Here is a 16487-nt window from a genome sequence, read left to right on the forward strand (position 1 = left end):
AATTTTTTATCTAAAATTATATTATGAAATTTTAGTTTTAAATAATATTATCCAAAAAATTTAAATAAAAAAAAATCAATATTTATGGATACCACATGTATAACAAAAGTTGATAGATATTTCTTTTTCGCAAATTTCTATCACGCAGTGAGGTCCCTGGATAGGTTATGAAAATTATGGCAACATTGTACCTGAATTTGAGAAGTTAGGACCAAAATACTTTTTAAAAATCCAAAAAATATCAATAACTATAATTATTTTAGTTAATAAAAGTTTCATAGTTGTAGATAATAAGTATTGGCTTCATCCATTAATTTTTTATATTACAGTTGGAAATCAATTTACATGTGAATTTGAAAAAAAACTTGCAAAAAATGGAAGCTCCGACAGAAAGTTGTCCCATGAGAAGATTGTTAAGCGATGATCGTAGCCATTAACATGTGTTTGCTTCTCTGAGTAGGTTTCCTTGGCTGGTGCTGTCATCATGTGAGAGTTTTCCTCTCTTCAAAGATGAAGTACCACATTCACACATTTATCTTTTATTAATTTTAAGAGCCACGTGTACCAAAGGTCAAATCGACAAGATGTTGAAAGAAAGAGATGTTTCCACTCACTTCCTTTATATTCATAACCTAATAATTAAGCCAAACATGTTCTTCCGACACACAAAAAACATAAGCAAAAGAGAAAACACTGGACCGACAAGAGTAACTTCTTCTATCTCTTTATATATCTGCTACATAGCTACCTCGCAATACAATTTTCTTCAATTAAGCTTAAGCAGCCTTTTCGTTTCCCTGAAGAAGCCGGAAAGTGAAGATATATAGCATCAGCAGTAGAATCAGAAGCAGCAACTACACTTCCTCGCTCTGTTTGCAGAGGTATCATCTTACTTCTCTCCCTTTTCTTCATCTTTTATCCGTTTATCTGTCGGTAAAGCAATAAATGAATACATGATTGAATATGGAAAATACCACATCGCTCATCATGAAATACCACGAAAATTAGGATTACAAAAACAATGTGATTGCCTACATAGTTTGTTCTTATACCATACAGAAAACTTTTTATGACAATGACACTAAAAGTTATTACTATTACTGTTATGATTAGCATACACATAGAAATAAATACATAATCGTACCAAAACGATAAGTTTTGATAACAAGCTAGAGCGTCGGTTTGTCCCGGTGTGGGTAATCTAATATCATGTTAAAGATTCGTCATGTCAGTTTTATTTATTAAGTATAATTCCTTTATATTTAATCGTTTTTTAGATTTAACCATTTTTTAATTATAAGTTAAAAACTATTTATAAAGATTATAAAAATTATTTTAATTTTATAATTATAATAAAACCATATCAATCTAGAAATGCTATATTTTTATATTACATCTGGTTAATAGGTGTAAATGGACAAAGTTTTAAAATCATGTGAATTAAAAATAGATTAATAAAATACACGAAATAAACAAAGAAGCAAATATATAATTAGGTTAATTTATGATTACATTTATTATTTTCTCAAAAATATTTTCAATAATTAATTATATGTTTTATTTAATAAATAAATAACGCTTATAATTAATCATATAAGTAAAAGAATAACGTTTTTAGGATTTACATCATCAACTGTTTACTTATCTCAGGGACACATATAATGATATAATTGAATCAACATCGAAAAAAAAAAAAATACTATCATAGAGGTATAACTTGTAACATTGGTATTACGTTTTAAAGGCTAAGTCAATTTGATACTTTGAAAAAACAGTCTTTAAGGATAGCAAAGCTGAAAAAGTTATATCTTTACAAATTTGGTGCTTGGGCACGAAAAAGGTACATCTTTATCAATATTATCATGGCAGACCAAATTTACATTTCCCACCCATTATTATTCAGTTATTCGTAATCACCCGTAATTATGGGTAATGCTACCATTATACAAATTTTTTATGGGTTTTTAAAATTAAAGTATATAAAATGTATGTAATATATATACTTTTTTTATGGAGAATTAGCGACAGCCATTGTCTCGCACTTCTGTATTTTAATTTTTATTATGTAATTAAAAACTAATATAAAAACTTAGTGATTACATTTTTTTATTCACAAGTAATATATATATATATATAAAGATAATTTATAACTCGATGGTTATATTATATTTTGTAATTATATAAACTATATACATTGTTATAATTATAATACATAATACATAATAGTGATATACATTTACAGATAAGAATTTACATAACACATCAATTACATCAAGTATATAAGAAGATCACAATAGATTAAACAATTAATTAAAGTAAGGTGAGTAATGATTAAGAAGTAATAACCCATAAATAATATAATTATGTGAGTACATTATTTTTTGTTTGAGTGAAAATTATATCACTAAAGTGAAATTTCGTTGCTAAAGGTTAAATATGTTTTTAGTCCCTATATTTTGGGGCGATTTTGGTTTTAGTCCCTCTTTCAAACTAAGATACAATTTAGTCCTTCAACTTTAGAAAACTCTGATTTTAGTCCTTTTTATCAAATTTTTTTAACATTATTTGTTGTTTCAAACGCGTTTCTCAATTAACATTGAAGCAAAAATGTGTCAAACAGTGTACACAATCCAAATGCTATAATGAAACGTGCTTGAAACAGTAAATAAAGTTAAAAAAATTTGGTAAAAAAGACTAAAACCAGAGTTTTCTAAAGTTGAAGGACTAAATTGTACCTTAGTTTGAAAGAGGGACTAAAACCAAAATCGCCCCAAAGTATAGGGACTAAAAACATATTTAATCCAATTATTTCGTCACTAATTTTAGTTTAGGAAAATAATTTTGTTTGAACAAAAAATTTGCATCGTCCATAATTTTGCCTAAATGAAAAACTTATCATCTTAGATTACATCACCACTGTCACATTTTTTGTTTGAGCAAAAATTACATCACTTTAAATTATATCTTCATCCTTAGTACTGCTAAAAGAGTTTAAACCTCTGTTTCTTGCACACATTACTTTGGCACGGAGGATCTTTTAAATTTTTTTTATTTCTCTAAAAGTTTCTAATTTTAAAACATCAATGTTAGATATTTTATTTTAAAAAAATAGACCATATTATTATTATTTTTAAATAAATAAGTTAATATTTTAAAAATACAAAATTCTCTATTGAATAATAATTATATTACATTTATTATTATTTAAATATCGAACTCCATATATAAAACTCATCATCTTGTTCACTTGAGTGGATTGAGATAGAGTAATTGAGTGAATTTGAGAGGATTTGAAGATAATTTTGTTTATTATTTATTTGAGTGAATTTGGAAGTAAACGAGATTGGATTTGAAGTTAATTTATGAGAACTAGTGTAGGATTTACTTTATGTGACAGATTAAAAAAATTTACTTCCAAATCCACTATCACTTATCTCTAAATCTATTCAAATAAACAACAAAAAAATTTATCTTCAAATTCTTTCAATTACTATCTCCCAAATCTACTCAAGTAAATAAGACTTTAAAGATTAATAAAATTAATTCAGTATGCTTAACTTGGATTTAGTGATCAAATCATCGGAACTTATAAATATTCTCCTCTCTGACATACACAAACTCATCTAAAATAGGCTTGCGAAAGATTTTACCCACACTTTGTAAGTGGTCATAGACTTGAATGAATACCAATCATTTGTCAACCCTTTATGTTCATTCTGCCTTAGTAAAAGTCAACTTTCCACATGCGAGACAGAACAATGTTGCCTTAATGATAAAAATTAATGGGTTCCCCAAAGTTGACCCTTCATCCTTCCAAAACCAAACACTCCTTCAATTGTGGATATTCCAAATAAAGTTGATAAAAAAACGCAAATAAACAAAAACTAAACGCACAAATAAGCTTATACCCCATTAATACTAATTAATGATAGGATGTTCTTTTTGGGATACCACAACTTGAACATGTCATTGTTTTTTGGCTACAAATTACACAGATATTTTACATACACTCTTCTCTCATGTGATTACATAAATACACACATTTCAAATTCAATTACTCAGTCAGATACCCCAGCTATTATTATCATATCATAGCCAACCATGTGAGACTTTTATGTTTTCCACTATAAAAAAGGTACGAGTGTTACAAAAACAGACGACAAATATTGTCTTTTATCTGAAACACAATTTGATCAGTTTTGTTACGTAAAAATCTAAGTGTTTGGACCAATTTTGTTTTGGGAATGAATGCCTTGGTGCTTATAGATATGAAAAAATGATTGTGTGTGGGACATATCCTAGTCAATGTCTGAACATGACATGCATGTGCTTCCTTGAAGCTCATTCTGTAGCACTTTCTTCCAATAATGGATAATAATAGAAATCAGAACAAAATATTTACATCATTATCTCATTTTCCCCATCAAAGGAACTTTTGTTTTTACGAGTTTTACGAATTTTTATTTTAAATAAAAACAAAAATTTTAAACTGCTTTGTTTGTTTTTCTTTTTCAGTCCTATTATTTTCAAGATTCCAAACGAAGGTAAGGTAAGGTAAGTCGTGGCCTCTTAATTTGCATATTATCGATCAAATTTAAATTCCACATCGTTACTTGATTATTAACTTCCAAATTTAAGTTTCATATTATTATTACTGTATTAATGGTGAAAAATTAAAATAATGTTGAAAACATGTTTTAAGAAATAAAATTTGCATCAATTCGTAAACTAAACTATAAGCAAAGTCCTATAACACTAATAAACTTCTATACAAAATGATTAACCCAAATTCTTCTTTAGCATTAAAAAGGAAAACAGAAAATAGAATTCTGATGCGAATGTATTTCCCCAATGTAGATAAATGGAAAATAAAATAATTTTAAATAATATAAAAACAAAGAAAAATAATATTTTTATACGTATAAATTTTTTATATTTATTTGAAATTATTAATTTGTTTAAAATATAAAAATTTAACTTTTATGATATTTTATTCTTATATTATATATTAAATGAATGTAATAACGTGTTACCGTGTCATTACTTAAAAAAGAATACGAAAAACAAAACTTGAACCAGAGAAACTAAAATTTCCTGATCTTCCAGCTACTACATATCGGTCCATTAAAGTTGGGGTCCTCAGCAATAATTTTCTGGCTACTTTAGTTTTTATTCGTCGTACAGTTCTTTCTTTTTTTCTGAATTTGAAGCGTAAACAAAAAGAAAGTAGATATCAGAAAGTATACTTTTAGATAAATATAATTAAATTTGATTTGAAGTAATCATGGTTTACATGTGAATTTGAAGCTAAGGCTTACGATTCTAATTACTATAGTAAAATTCTTATATGAGACAAAGGAATTATAATAATTAATTTAAAATTATTGGTCTCTAAACATAATTTTTTGTTTATAATAATAATAATTTTAGATACTAATAACTTTTAGTTTATAAATTAATATTTAAATTAGTCAATATAGTAATTAATATTTTTTTAAAATTAATTACTATTTAAATATTTTATTACGGTGAATATTATCGACGTCTCTTTAAATTTAAAGGCAATCATAAATACTATTAATATAATAATGCCATGTAATATAGGCATTCAAAAGATTATCATCCTCCATTTGAAAACGAAATGATTATGGCATAGAATTAATGAAAACCTGTTTAAAGCAGGAATGTTCTTTCTTTCAACAACCTTAATTTATCATTGAAAAAATGGGCATTGCACTGTTGTGACTCTTATTTTACAACTTCCACTCATCCCAACTTTGAATAACAGATATGGTTTTTCCCATTTCAGTCGCTTTTCTTGTTTGTTTTCTTCTAGTAAATTTAATATACAATATTAATATATAAAAAAATATCTTATAAAATAGAAAATTGTTCTTGACTTGTATTTCATAAATTGGGTTTATATTTAGTTGACGTAAAACAAAAGGTAAACATACTGTAATAAGAGTAAATCTAAAGCTATAATAACTTACGTGTCATAAATTTGACAAACTGAATAATTATATAGACATTCTCCAATTTTTCTTTTGGATAAGTGGCAGATGGTACCTTAATTGAAAGCCGGGGTCGAAGGATTGTGTTACATGGGATGTGATTCGTTTATGAGTAATAATATAATGATACATTTTTACACTTATTTAATACGAAGGTAAAATAATTTAAAAAATTTAAAATTTTATAGTTTTTTAAAAAAGAAAAAAATAAAAAATAAGTAAGATAATATTAAATAAATATTAAAAATTTAGATGTGTAAAAGAATATTTTTCTTCGGGTATTTCTTGTAGTCGTGCATCCATTTCATGTCATGATGAGTTATCTTTTTGGCATTTTCAACCAATTAGGTTAAAGAAGAATGCAACACTAATTTGCCCTTTTTCACCAAAGAGTCGCCCGTTTATTGGTTGGTTGCTTTTCACGCGGTCTATTAATTAATCCACATATCATGAATGTGGGAAAAAGTTAACTTAATTTAACTAGATCAATCAGTGTCAATTATACCTGAAAATCTGTGGATCAATAACAGTGATCATTGCTGCAAACAGGGTATTAGGTCTATTTATCTCTCTGTTTTCTTTTTCCCTTTAATAAAAGTTTCTTCGTTTACTTCACTTAAGAGCAACTTAGAAAACAATTTCTCACAGTAAGGAAGTCAGTTTTTTTATTCAAATAAAAGAAGAATTCAATTTTAATTAGTTAATCTTGAACCATGGAATAATTAATAGAATTTAATGTCATACCACATAATTTATTAATGAAATCGGCTTGTCGTATATAATGTTTTTCTACAAGATTTGTCTCCATGGCATGCCACGTGTTGGGGAGTTTTGACATGTGGGAGTATGGTTGATGTAATTTATTAGGACAACCTCCAACTGGCAACCTGTTAAGCATTAATGTCTGCAACTTGCTAATATCCCGTGATTTTGGCCACATTTTTCCATATTTCCTTTGTCACAAGAAGAGTTGAATTAAACTATTATTATTATTTTAATTTTTTGTATTAATGAGAAATAGATTAATACGAACCACTAGATAACGATCCAATGATGTCATTTTTCGACTGAGTTAGATCCTCTTTACTTATGAAATAATCTCTGATGGTGTGGTAATAGTCATGTTTCAAAACAGAAGTAACTTTTTTTGTTTCCAAGTATTCTGCGAAAGTAAACAATAATTGTTAGAATCAATACCCTGTAATTATTACTCTACAAGAAAAAAAAAAAAAGATCCGTAAAAAAAACCAAGTTTTGCTGCTTTGATGTGTTTTTTATGTTACCATTCTTACCTATCTATTTGTAGGTACCTCAGTTCAGTTTCCGGCTTCACTTTCTGATTCTGCTTCAGCCAAATATAGCCAATCGTAACGGTGATGAAGCAAGGATCAGCAGTAAACAACCAACAGGTACTGTGTTTTTGTCTGTGGGTGTGTCTACTCTGAACATGTGCATGCTTGTGCGAGTTGTGTTTAGTGTGTTGGGGTTAGTTGATCTTGGGAAAATGAGGCACTGTGCAAAGGGCTTGGGCTGACATGGGCTTTTTGGGTTCCTGTTGCATGCAGCTCTTGTGGGCTAGAGTGGTTATGCGGAAATGGTTTAACATGAGCAGCAACGACCCTGATTACAGTGCTGACCCTGATGATGATAATGAGGATGACCCCGAGACTGACTCAGACAATGAAGGTCAGTCTGCACAACTATCTTTCTATTGTTTTGAATATTTTCTGTGTGTGGGTTTAATTTTCTTAGAATCTGGAAATTGAGCATTGTGATTATGCCAAATTTATCTGAAACATGAGAAGTGAGACTGTTCAACTCCATTTCAGTTTAAATGTTTGTGATTTGTCTATGCAGGGTGGGGAAAACAGACACGGTTTTGGGACAGCAGAGAGGAACAAGCTCCGACTGAGACAAATGGTTATTTAATTTTTTCCTTCTGAATTTCTTCCAATCTGAGAATTGCAAAGATTGGTATACTGCTTTTCCTGTTTGTCTTTATGACACTGTCTAAATATCTGATGAACTGCAGAATTTCTTCCAAGGTTAAGAAGGCAAAAGTCGTTAACTTCTAGGTCTGAATACATAAACAAGAAGGAACTGAGGTGAGGAACTAAATGCTATGAATTGAAAGAGTAGAAAGCATAGTTCGTTTGTTGGTATCGCTCAAGCCTCTCTCATCTTGATTCTGGTGAATATTTGTCTCTCAGAGTATGTGTTGGAACATGGAATGTTGGTGGAAGGCTTCCACCTGATGATCTTGATATTGATGATTGGTTACGAATTAACGAACCGGCTGATATCTATGTTCTTGGGTAAGCTGTAACTGTCCCTTATCATTCTTTTTATGCTTCTTATATTTTGTATGTTCACCTGAATACAACATGTTTCGGTCAGAATCAATATAATTTCTTTATACAGACATTTTACTCTTCTTGCAAACGAACATTTGTCCCTCTTGTTTAACCAGAACATAACACATTACAATGCCCCAGTCTTCAGGAGATTGTACCATTAAATCCTGGTAACATTTTTGGTGCTGAAGATACTCGACCAGTACCAAAATGGGAAAACATTATTCGAGATACACTGAATAGAGTTAGACCAAAAGCACCGAAGATGAAATCCTTCAGTGATCCTCCGTCTCCATCAAAATTTAAGCCATCGGATGATGTTGCAGACATGGAAGAAGAAATTTTACTTGAAAGCGACAGTGACATTGGGGAGGAAGTCCTTACTGTGGATGAAGATCACATCGTTTATGATGGAGGGACAGATAAGCCAAGCACAGAAGAAGAAGTCTTGGCTTCAGATGCTGCTGATATTGGCAACACAGGAGAGCTAGTTGGCAATGATTTACAGAGACAGTTTTCTGATGGAAGAAGGTTGAGTAGGCTAAATCATTTCCGTGACGAAAATTTGTCCCAGAAAACGGAAACCCCATCTTCTCAACAGACCAGTAAACTATCCAGAATGATTAGCAGTTCTGATAGGATTGGTTTGAGTTGGCCAGAGCCACCACTGCATTTGCTATCTCAACCATTGAATAAACCAACTTCTTTTAAATCTATCAGATCCTTTTCAGCATCAAAGTCTTTCAGAACATGTCATTCTTTCAAGCCAACCATGGATGACATAATTTCTCTTGCTGAAATCGACCTTGAAGCTTTGATGAAGCGGAAAAGGAGATCATCGTATGTAAGGATAGTAAGCAAACAGATGGTTGGGATTTTCATCACCATATGGGTTCGTCGTAGCTTGCGTAAACATATTCAGAATTTAAAGGTCTCAACTGTTGGTGTCGGTGTTATGGGCTATATTGGTAACAAGGTCTTTATCCCTTTCTTTAGAATATCTGTTTGTTTTTGTTGAAGGTGATTTAATATTGGAAATATTGAGTGATCTTGGCATCTATCAGTGTTAATGTGATCCTTAGATGATAAGAAACTCTTAAAATTTTCAGGGATCAATATCTATCAGCATGTCTATATACCAGACACTCTTCTGTTTCATATGCACCCACCTTACGGCAGGTGAAAAGGAAGTCGATGAACTTAAAAGAAATGCTGATGTTCGCGAAATACATCAAAGAACCCAATTTCCTCTTGCTGATATTGGAGTTCCCAGAAAGATCCTTGATCATGAGTGAGTGAATGTTTTACATACCAACATAAACTAAAAGGATGATTATTCCCTTACTGTATGCTTTTATTCTGTATTTACAAATTTGGCCTAAAAGAACCATAACCCCTTGATTGATTCCAATTCATCTGCACTTTCCAGAAGAATAATTTGGTTGGGTGATCTGAATTATCGTATCAACTTGTCATATGAGAAAACAAGAGATTATATCTCAAAAAAGCAATGGTCAAAATTGATTGAGAAAGACCAGGTAACAGTTACTGATATACTCTTACTCGATGTGAACAGCACACTTTTATATGATCCATATCTGCACCTTTGATGAGAAATATGCTTCCCAGATTTTGAGCGATTTCATGTAAATATAACTGCATAGTGATGATATTTTAATCATGTATCATTGTTGTAACTTAGATAACAGAGTTCAAAAGACAACAGTATCTAATAACCATGCCAGATGTGGAACTGTTAGTTGTAAATTCTCAATGCTTCCAAGTTGAAGCATTTTGGTACGTGAATTGATTAATGTTGAAAACCAACATAATGAAGGAACTCAGGTGAAAGGTAGTTCTAGCTGTGTATTTTATTGACATCTTATTATGACAGCTTACAAAAGAACTGGAGAAAGGTGTATTTCATGGATGGTCAGAAGGTGCATTAAACTTCCCACCAACTTATAAGTATGAGATTAATTCAGAGAAATATTATGGAGAGGACCCAAAGGTTGGGAGGCGAATACCATCATGGTATGCTTCGATTTATTCTTATTTTTACTTCCAAGTCATATTAGATATTATTATGAATTTTGACATTTCACTGCATGACGCTCCAAAGTTCATCAATCATTTGCAAATTCAGATTTTGCTTCATGTTATTTTCTGGTTATATATTTATGATGTAGTTTCCTTCTTTTTTTTTCTTAATAATAAGAAAAGTACATAATATGATGTATTGACGAAACTCTTGAGTCTTGTTCACTTGAGTGAATTTGGAGGAGAGTAATTAAGAGGATTTGAGAAGATTCGATAATAATTTTTTTTTGTTTATTTGAATAGATTTAGAGGTAAACAAAAGTGAATTTAGAAGTAAATTTTTTTAATCTATCACATAAATTAAATCTTACACCGATTCTCACAAATTTTACTTCAAAATATACTCTTACTTACTTTAAAATCTATTCAAATAAACAACAAAAAGAATTACCTTCAAATCTTCTCAAATCAATCTTCTCAATTACTCTCCCCCAAATCTACTCAAGATAACAAGGCCTTAACTAGTCTTGTTGGAAAAATCTTTCTTTATATAAATGACACTGCATTATAAAATTTGAAAATTTTGCAATTACTTTTCAGGTGTGATCGTATTCTTTCTTACGGTTTGGGAATGAGATTACTTAGATATGGAAGGACCGAACTAAAATTTTCAGACCACAGACCAGTGATGGCCATATACATGGCAGAGGTTGAGGTGTTCTCTCCAAGGAAGCTGCAGAAAGCCCTGACTTTCACTGATGCAGAGATTGAAAATGAAGAAGTCATGGCAAATTTAGGTATAATTGAAATTGGAACATATATAAACAAGTTTCTTTACATATATAAACATACCTTGCCTGAAATTTGAACTAACTGAGACTGCCATAATCTCTATTTTCTGTTGCAGAGACACTGTACGAGTTCTGAAGTATTTATTGAATTTGAAGGAACAACAATGGTAGCGATTGCAACTTCATATTGGATTTTTCATTTTCCTTTTCTTTTTACTTAACATTTTACAGGAAGCAGTTGTATGATTTTTGTAAAGCATATGATGAATAAGATGTAAAGCTTGTTGGTAAATTGGATATATTCACATGAGTGGCTGAACAGTGAGGGTTTGGATTAGTTTGCATAAAGTTACAAACTTCACTGCACTCATTGCACTAAAGAGAAGATTGCTGCAGTGTGATTAACATTGTATGTAAAACCTTTATTGGGAAAATTTCTGTATGCTTATAAAAATAAACAGAATGCAGATATGTGTTAGATCAATGGCAGGTGTACGGTAATATATCTCCAACGTCCGGTATGCTAAGGTATGCTAAACCAAGCGGCCAAGCAACAGCAGGTATTTCTCAGATTTAGTTGTGTGGAGAGATGATTGCAATTGTAACACACAATTAGGTGACATATATATATATATATATATATATATATATATATATTATATATATATATATGCAGAATGTATAAGATAAACTTTTTTGTATTATCTCATTGCTATTACTAAAAGAATATTTTATTATAATTGTGAAAGAATTTTATAGTTTTTGTTGTTATCAAAGATGAGTACTATATTAATGACTTACAAGACTTAAAAGATTGTGGTCAGTTTTGGCTTTTTCTACATCCCTTTAATAATTTGATTATGGTATAATATTTTTATGGAGGTGTCAGTATGAAGAGTTTCGAATACGATAACTAATTGAATACCAATTTCATAATGTCAGTCAAATCTTTTAAAGAATGAATTCAGTTCATCCATTTTGTTTTTGGTAAGTTTGGGGATTGTGTAATTTGTTTCGTTAAGTAATTCTAGGCTATGATGCCCCTTTCAACTAACTACCTCTTCCTTCTAAAAATTATAATAACATAAGCATCAATTACATCTCTATTATGTCTTTATTTTACGTAACGGGAAAGAGAAAGATTAGGTTTGACAAAGTAGAAATGCGATAGTGATCGAGGAGATCCCCTATACCATGTTGCTACTTTATGAGCACATAAATTGTTATTTGTATGTTACATTTATTTATACACAAATTATTTCTCTATTTTATATTTATTCATAGGCTTTGTATTGTGTGGTGTGGAAGAAAGATTACTTGTGCTAGATAAGATAATAGTGGGTTAACTCTGTTTTTAGTTTTTAAACTTTAACATAGTTGTGATGGATAAAACTCATTATCATATTAATGTCTAAAGCGTTTTTTGAATTTTAAATTTTAAAATGCAAATAATTTTATTTGATAAAATAAAATTCAGTATTAATTTTAATTTTTTAAAGTAAAATTTCTTTGATAAAAAAATGCAGCCATCTCTACTTTTGGTTATTCATAAAGATAATATTTTTTGTAATTCTTTTGAGCAAGTTCTCTTTACAACTTTATCTTTATTATAATTATTATATTAATTGTTTTTCTTAATTATGTAATAAAAATGTAAAGACACCATGAAAAGAAATATAATAATAAATTAAAGATGATGTTGTAAAACTATATATTTACCATATAGGTTGATACTCTTAAAAAGTGATAATAATTTCATGTTATATATAATCTGAAATTTGATATATTAATTAGGTTAATATTCCATAATTTATCAATAATTTGCTATCGCATTAAAGTTTATTAAAAATAAATAAAACAAAAGAATACAAACTATGAAAGATCACACTAAATCTAGAATAAAAATTAAATTTTACGAAACATAGATAAATTATTATTATGAAAAAATTCCAAATAAACATATAGATATAAAATATTAAACCACTTCTGTTGTTCTTTATAAATCAAAGTTAACTTATAATTTCCTTCACGAAAAATAAGAAAAACTTAAATTATGCAAAGAGTGTCTATCTCATTCTATATTCATCTTAAATTATTACATGACAAATAAAACTTGTTGTATTACTTTCCTAAACGAAATCATTTTACTTTCCTTAATTTAGATATTTTGAAAAAATTCAATATATAAAAATTAAAAAAATATTATTCATATACTTCTTAGATTTATTTTTTAGTTACATGCACTATTATTTTTTAATTTGAAAAATAATATAAAAAAGTACAATAACATATAATCATTTCATGATTCAATATATTAATATAAATTATATATATATATATATATATAATTAAAATATTTTATTAAATGAATGTATTTTATCTTTTTTGTTGTGTCAAATTATAATTTTTTATACAGTCAGTGCGTTTTCTTTTTTCAGTTTGCTTATATGCCTTTTCTTTTTCTTATAATCGTATTATGAATTTTGTTGTAGAAAAAAATAAGTTAGTCTTTTTTTTCAGTAATAATAAATTTAAATTTAAATTTAAATAACCAATTATTCCACACAAACAAAATCTATTTATTTTAATCATGTAAGCAAATTAGAATATAAAGTTTGAAGAATGAAAGTTTTCTTCTCGTCTATATTCTATTAAACGGCCAAGTGCATCATAGAATACAATTACATTTTAAAAGGGATAATTTCATTCCGCTAGGATAAAAAACTAATACAAGTGATATTTTTTATGATAGTTACTACTATTATTATTATATACTAAACATTTCAAGTTCAATACTTAAATTAAAATTTTATCAATTTATATGAATACATGAACTATGGTGCAAATCCCGGGAAATCGTGAAAAGAGTAAGAAGCTGGCCACTAAACTCGGTTGCATGATATGATTTGGCAATGTTTGTGATTGTTGGAATCATGCGACGAACAAACTTAATGTCTCCACATGCTCTCCATCACAAAAAGCCTAAACCTTCTGCTTTTTTTTTACTATATTAGTTCCATAGCCACTAACACATTCAATCTAGTGGGAGTGGGGCTCTAAACATTTCATCAAATAATCTGTCACACTTTTGCAAAAGATGTTTGTTTTACGTTGTCAAATACTGATGAAAGGCTAGCAGATATATGAAGTTTGGGACTGTTGTTTGTTAATAAGTTTATAGAATAGGACTATGATATGTTATTAACTTTCTAATAATATATAGTAACGTGTATATTTGAAACAGATCAATTATAAACTGTTCGATGAATAGTTCGTATATTTGAAACAAATCAATTACATACTGTAAGATAAAAAATTGTAAAAAATGGTTAAAGAAACATTTTCGTATACAATAATGTATTTGCAATCAATCCCTTTGTTGGAATGCAAAAGAGGATTAGAACGTGGAGGCAAGTTGCGCACGCTAAGGGAGACCAATGACCATCATTATTATTTCACCAAATGAAAGCCATCTTTGGGCTATGGTTGCCAACTGACCCACATCACAGCACTTATATACTTCCATATATTTACTTCAATCATTAAGTCAACCCACATTTCCCCACAGCTGTACCCCTAACCTAACCATCAACCCTTCCTTTTTTATTTTATTTCTTTTATAAACCCACATTAATCACTAATTCCCCCAATAACATATACTTAGTCAAAAAGGCATGCTTACAATAATGTTATAGCTAATCATTAGATGTTAAATCTGTTTCATTAATGTATTATTTATTTTACAAAAGTTAAGCAATTAGTTATAAGTTTCCACTAATAATCATGTATTATGTTAACTTGCAATTCTGTTAGAATAAAAACCACTATGTTATATTAATATATAGCTGTTGATATATATTTATATTTAGGATAATGATATCTAGACAACATTTTTCTGACAACATTTGAACATTCATTATGTGTCAATCTATTATTGGTCAAAAATCACTTCACAATCAATAATAATAATCATAAATATTATTGTGGAGTAATTTTTGATCAATCACAGATTAACACGTAATAAATGTTCAAATGTTGTCAGAAAAATGTTGTCTAAATATCATTATCCTTATATTTATATTAAAGTTGTTAACGTGGGTTATATTTGTAAATATATGGTGCACTACGAGTTTAAATTAGGTTGGATTAAAAATATTTATAAATTTTGATATGGAAATAAACTAAACCTGAATTTGCAAGAAGACAGAATAGAAGCTCATCAATCTATAATAATAATAAAAAAAAAATCTCAACGGAACCTAACACTAATTCAACATAACTAGAACAAGGAGGTAGGCGAAATATACACCATTTCATGGTTTCCTTTCTCCTTTTTAAAAGTAAAAATAAATCATTAAACTTCTAATTAATATATATATATATATATATATATATATATATATATATATATATATTTGTGTCTATTACATCTTAAAAACCATTCTTACCATTGACATTTTTTTAGCATACGAAATTTTTTAGTGCCCTTAAGTTTGCACGTCGAAATTATTTAGAAACAGTTGTGAAGAAGTCAAGATGGCTTTTGTTACTTGTTTGCTTCATTATTTGGAGAAAATATTATTTTCATTTTAATATATATTATTATTTTGTTGTTTGTCGTAGTTATGATTTGAAAATAAGAAAGAAAGGGTGAGTGACATGAAACTTGGTGGTTTTGGTTCATGATAATGTGCATTATTTTTTTGTTGAATTGATGTTATTACTTTTTTAAATATTGGTACGGCTTTGACGATAGGGTTATGGATTTTCGAAGCGTGATAACTCAAAATGCCAGCCTGCTATCGAATGTTGCATTCGTCATTAGCCCAAAGTATCAACCTGCAAAATAAAGTTTGCACTTTTATGGACGAGGAATCATAAAAAATCATAAAACTTTTGTCTAAACGAATATTAATTCCAAAAATTCAACTTTTTTTTTCTTTTGAATTATGTGTTATTGTTTTATTAGTTAGTATATTTAAACAGAACAATCACATGCGATTATAAAAAAATCATTAAAAAATATATTATTTTTCTTTTAATTCTTGGTTTGTACGACTAGAAAAAGATTTCACTTTTTGTTCTGCGTTTTCATATTTGATGTAGGTTTGAATTAGGGGCTAATTTTAAATTAGGGGTTAATGATTCTATTTCGAAGAGATAAAGTATTTGTCACTTGCCTAATGTTTATGGACATGTGCAATCAGCCTATCGATAAGAGGGTAAGGAATAATAATTAAGAGTAATGGTATACTAAAATGATTATAAAAAATAAACTTTAATATATA

General features: G+C 28.8%; 1 protein-coding gene across 9 annotated transcripts; it reads left to right on the plus strand.

The window, feature by feature from the left end:
• Positions 1-648: 648 nt before the first annotated feature.
• On the plus strand, positions 649-11812 carry LOC106769857 (type IV inositol polyphosphate 5-phosphatase 3). 9 transcript variants are annotated; one of them, XM_014655635.2, is made up of 13 exons: positions 649-881; positions 4516-4554; positions 7321-7423; positions 7580-7700; positions 7872-7934; positions 8047-8119; positions 8225-8329; positions 8510-9344; positions 9478-9659; positions 9798-9906; positions 10263-10402; positions 11009-11205; positions 11316-11812. In XM_014655635.2, the coding sequence occupies exons 3-13, from the start codon at positions 7391-7393 to the stop codon at positions 11333-11335; spliced, it is 1878 nt and encodes a 625-aa protein (XP_014511121.1). In that variant the 5' UTR covers positions 649-881; positions 4516-4554; positions 7321-7390; the 3' UTR covers positions 11336-11812. The 9 variants fall into 9 exon arrangements, with proteins under 9 accessions (XP_014511121.1, XP_022641215.1, XP_022641213.1 ...); XM_022785494.1 differs by having other exon boundaries at positions 7330-7423; XM_022785492.1 differs by having other exon boundaries at positions 4516-4549.
• Positions 11813-16487: the final 4675 nt, after the last annotated feature.

This window comes from Vigna radiata, chromosome 8, assembly GCF_000741045.1.
Source record: "Vigna radiata var. radiata cultivar VC1973A chromosome 8, Vradiata_ver6, whole genome shotgun sequence".
NCBI lineage: Eukaryota > Viridiplantae > Streptophyta > Magnoliopsida > Fabales > Fabaceae > Vigna > Vigna radiata.

What these genes read in the sequence shown, in the direction of transcription:
- LOC106769857 (XM_014655635.2), top strand. Translation starts at nt 7,391, where the DNA reads ATGAAGCAAGGATCAGCAGTAAACAACCAACAG. An exon ending in CAGCAGTAAACAACCAACAG is followed by an intron (nt 7,424 to 7,579) that starts GTACTGTGTTTT and finishes TGTTGCATGCAG; the next exon opens with CTCTTGTGGGCTAGAGTGGT. An exon ending in ATAAACAAGAAGGAACTGAG is followed by an intron (nt 8,120 to 8,224) that starts GTGAGGAACTAA and finishes TTTGTCTCTCAG; the next exon opens with AGTATGTGTTGGAACATGGA.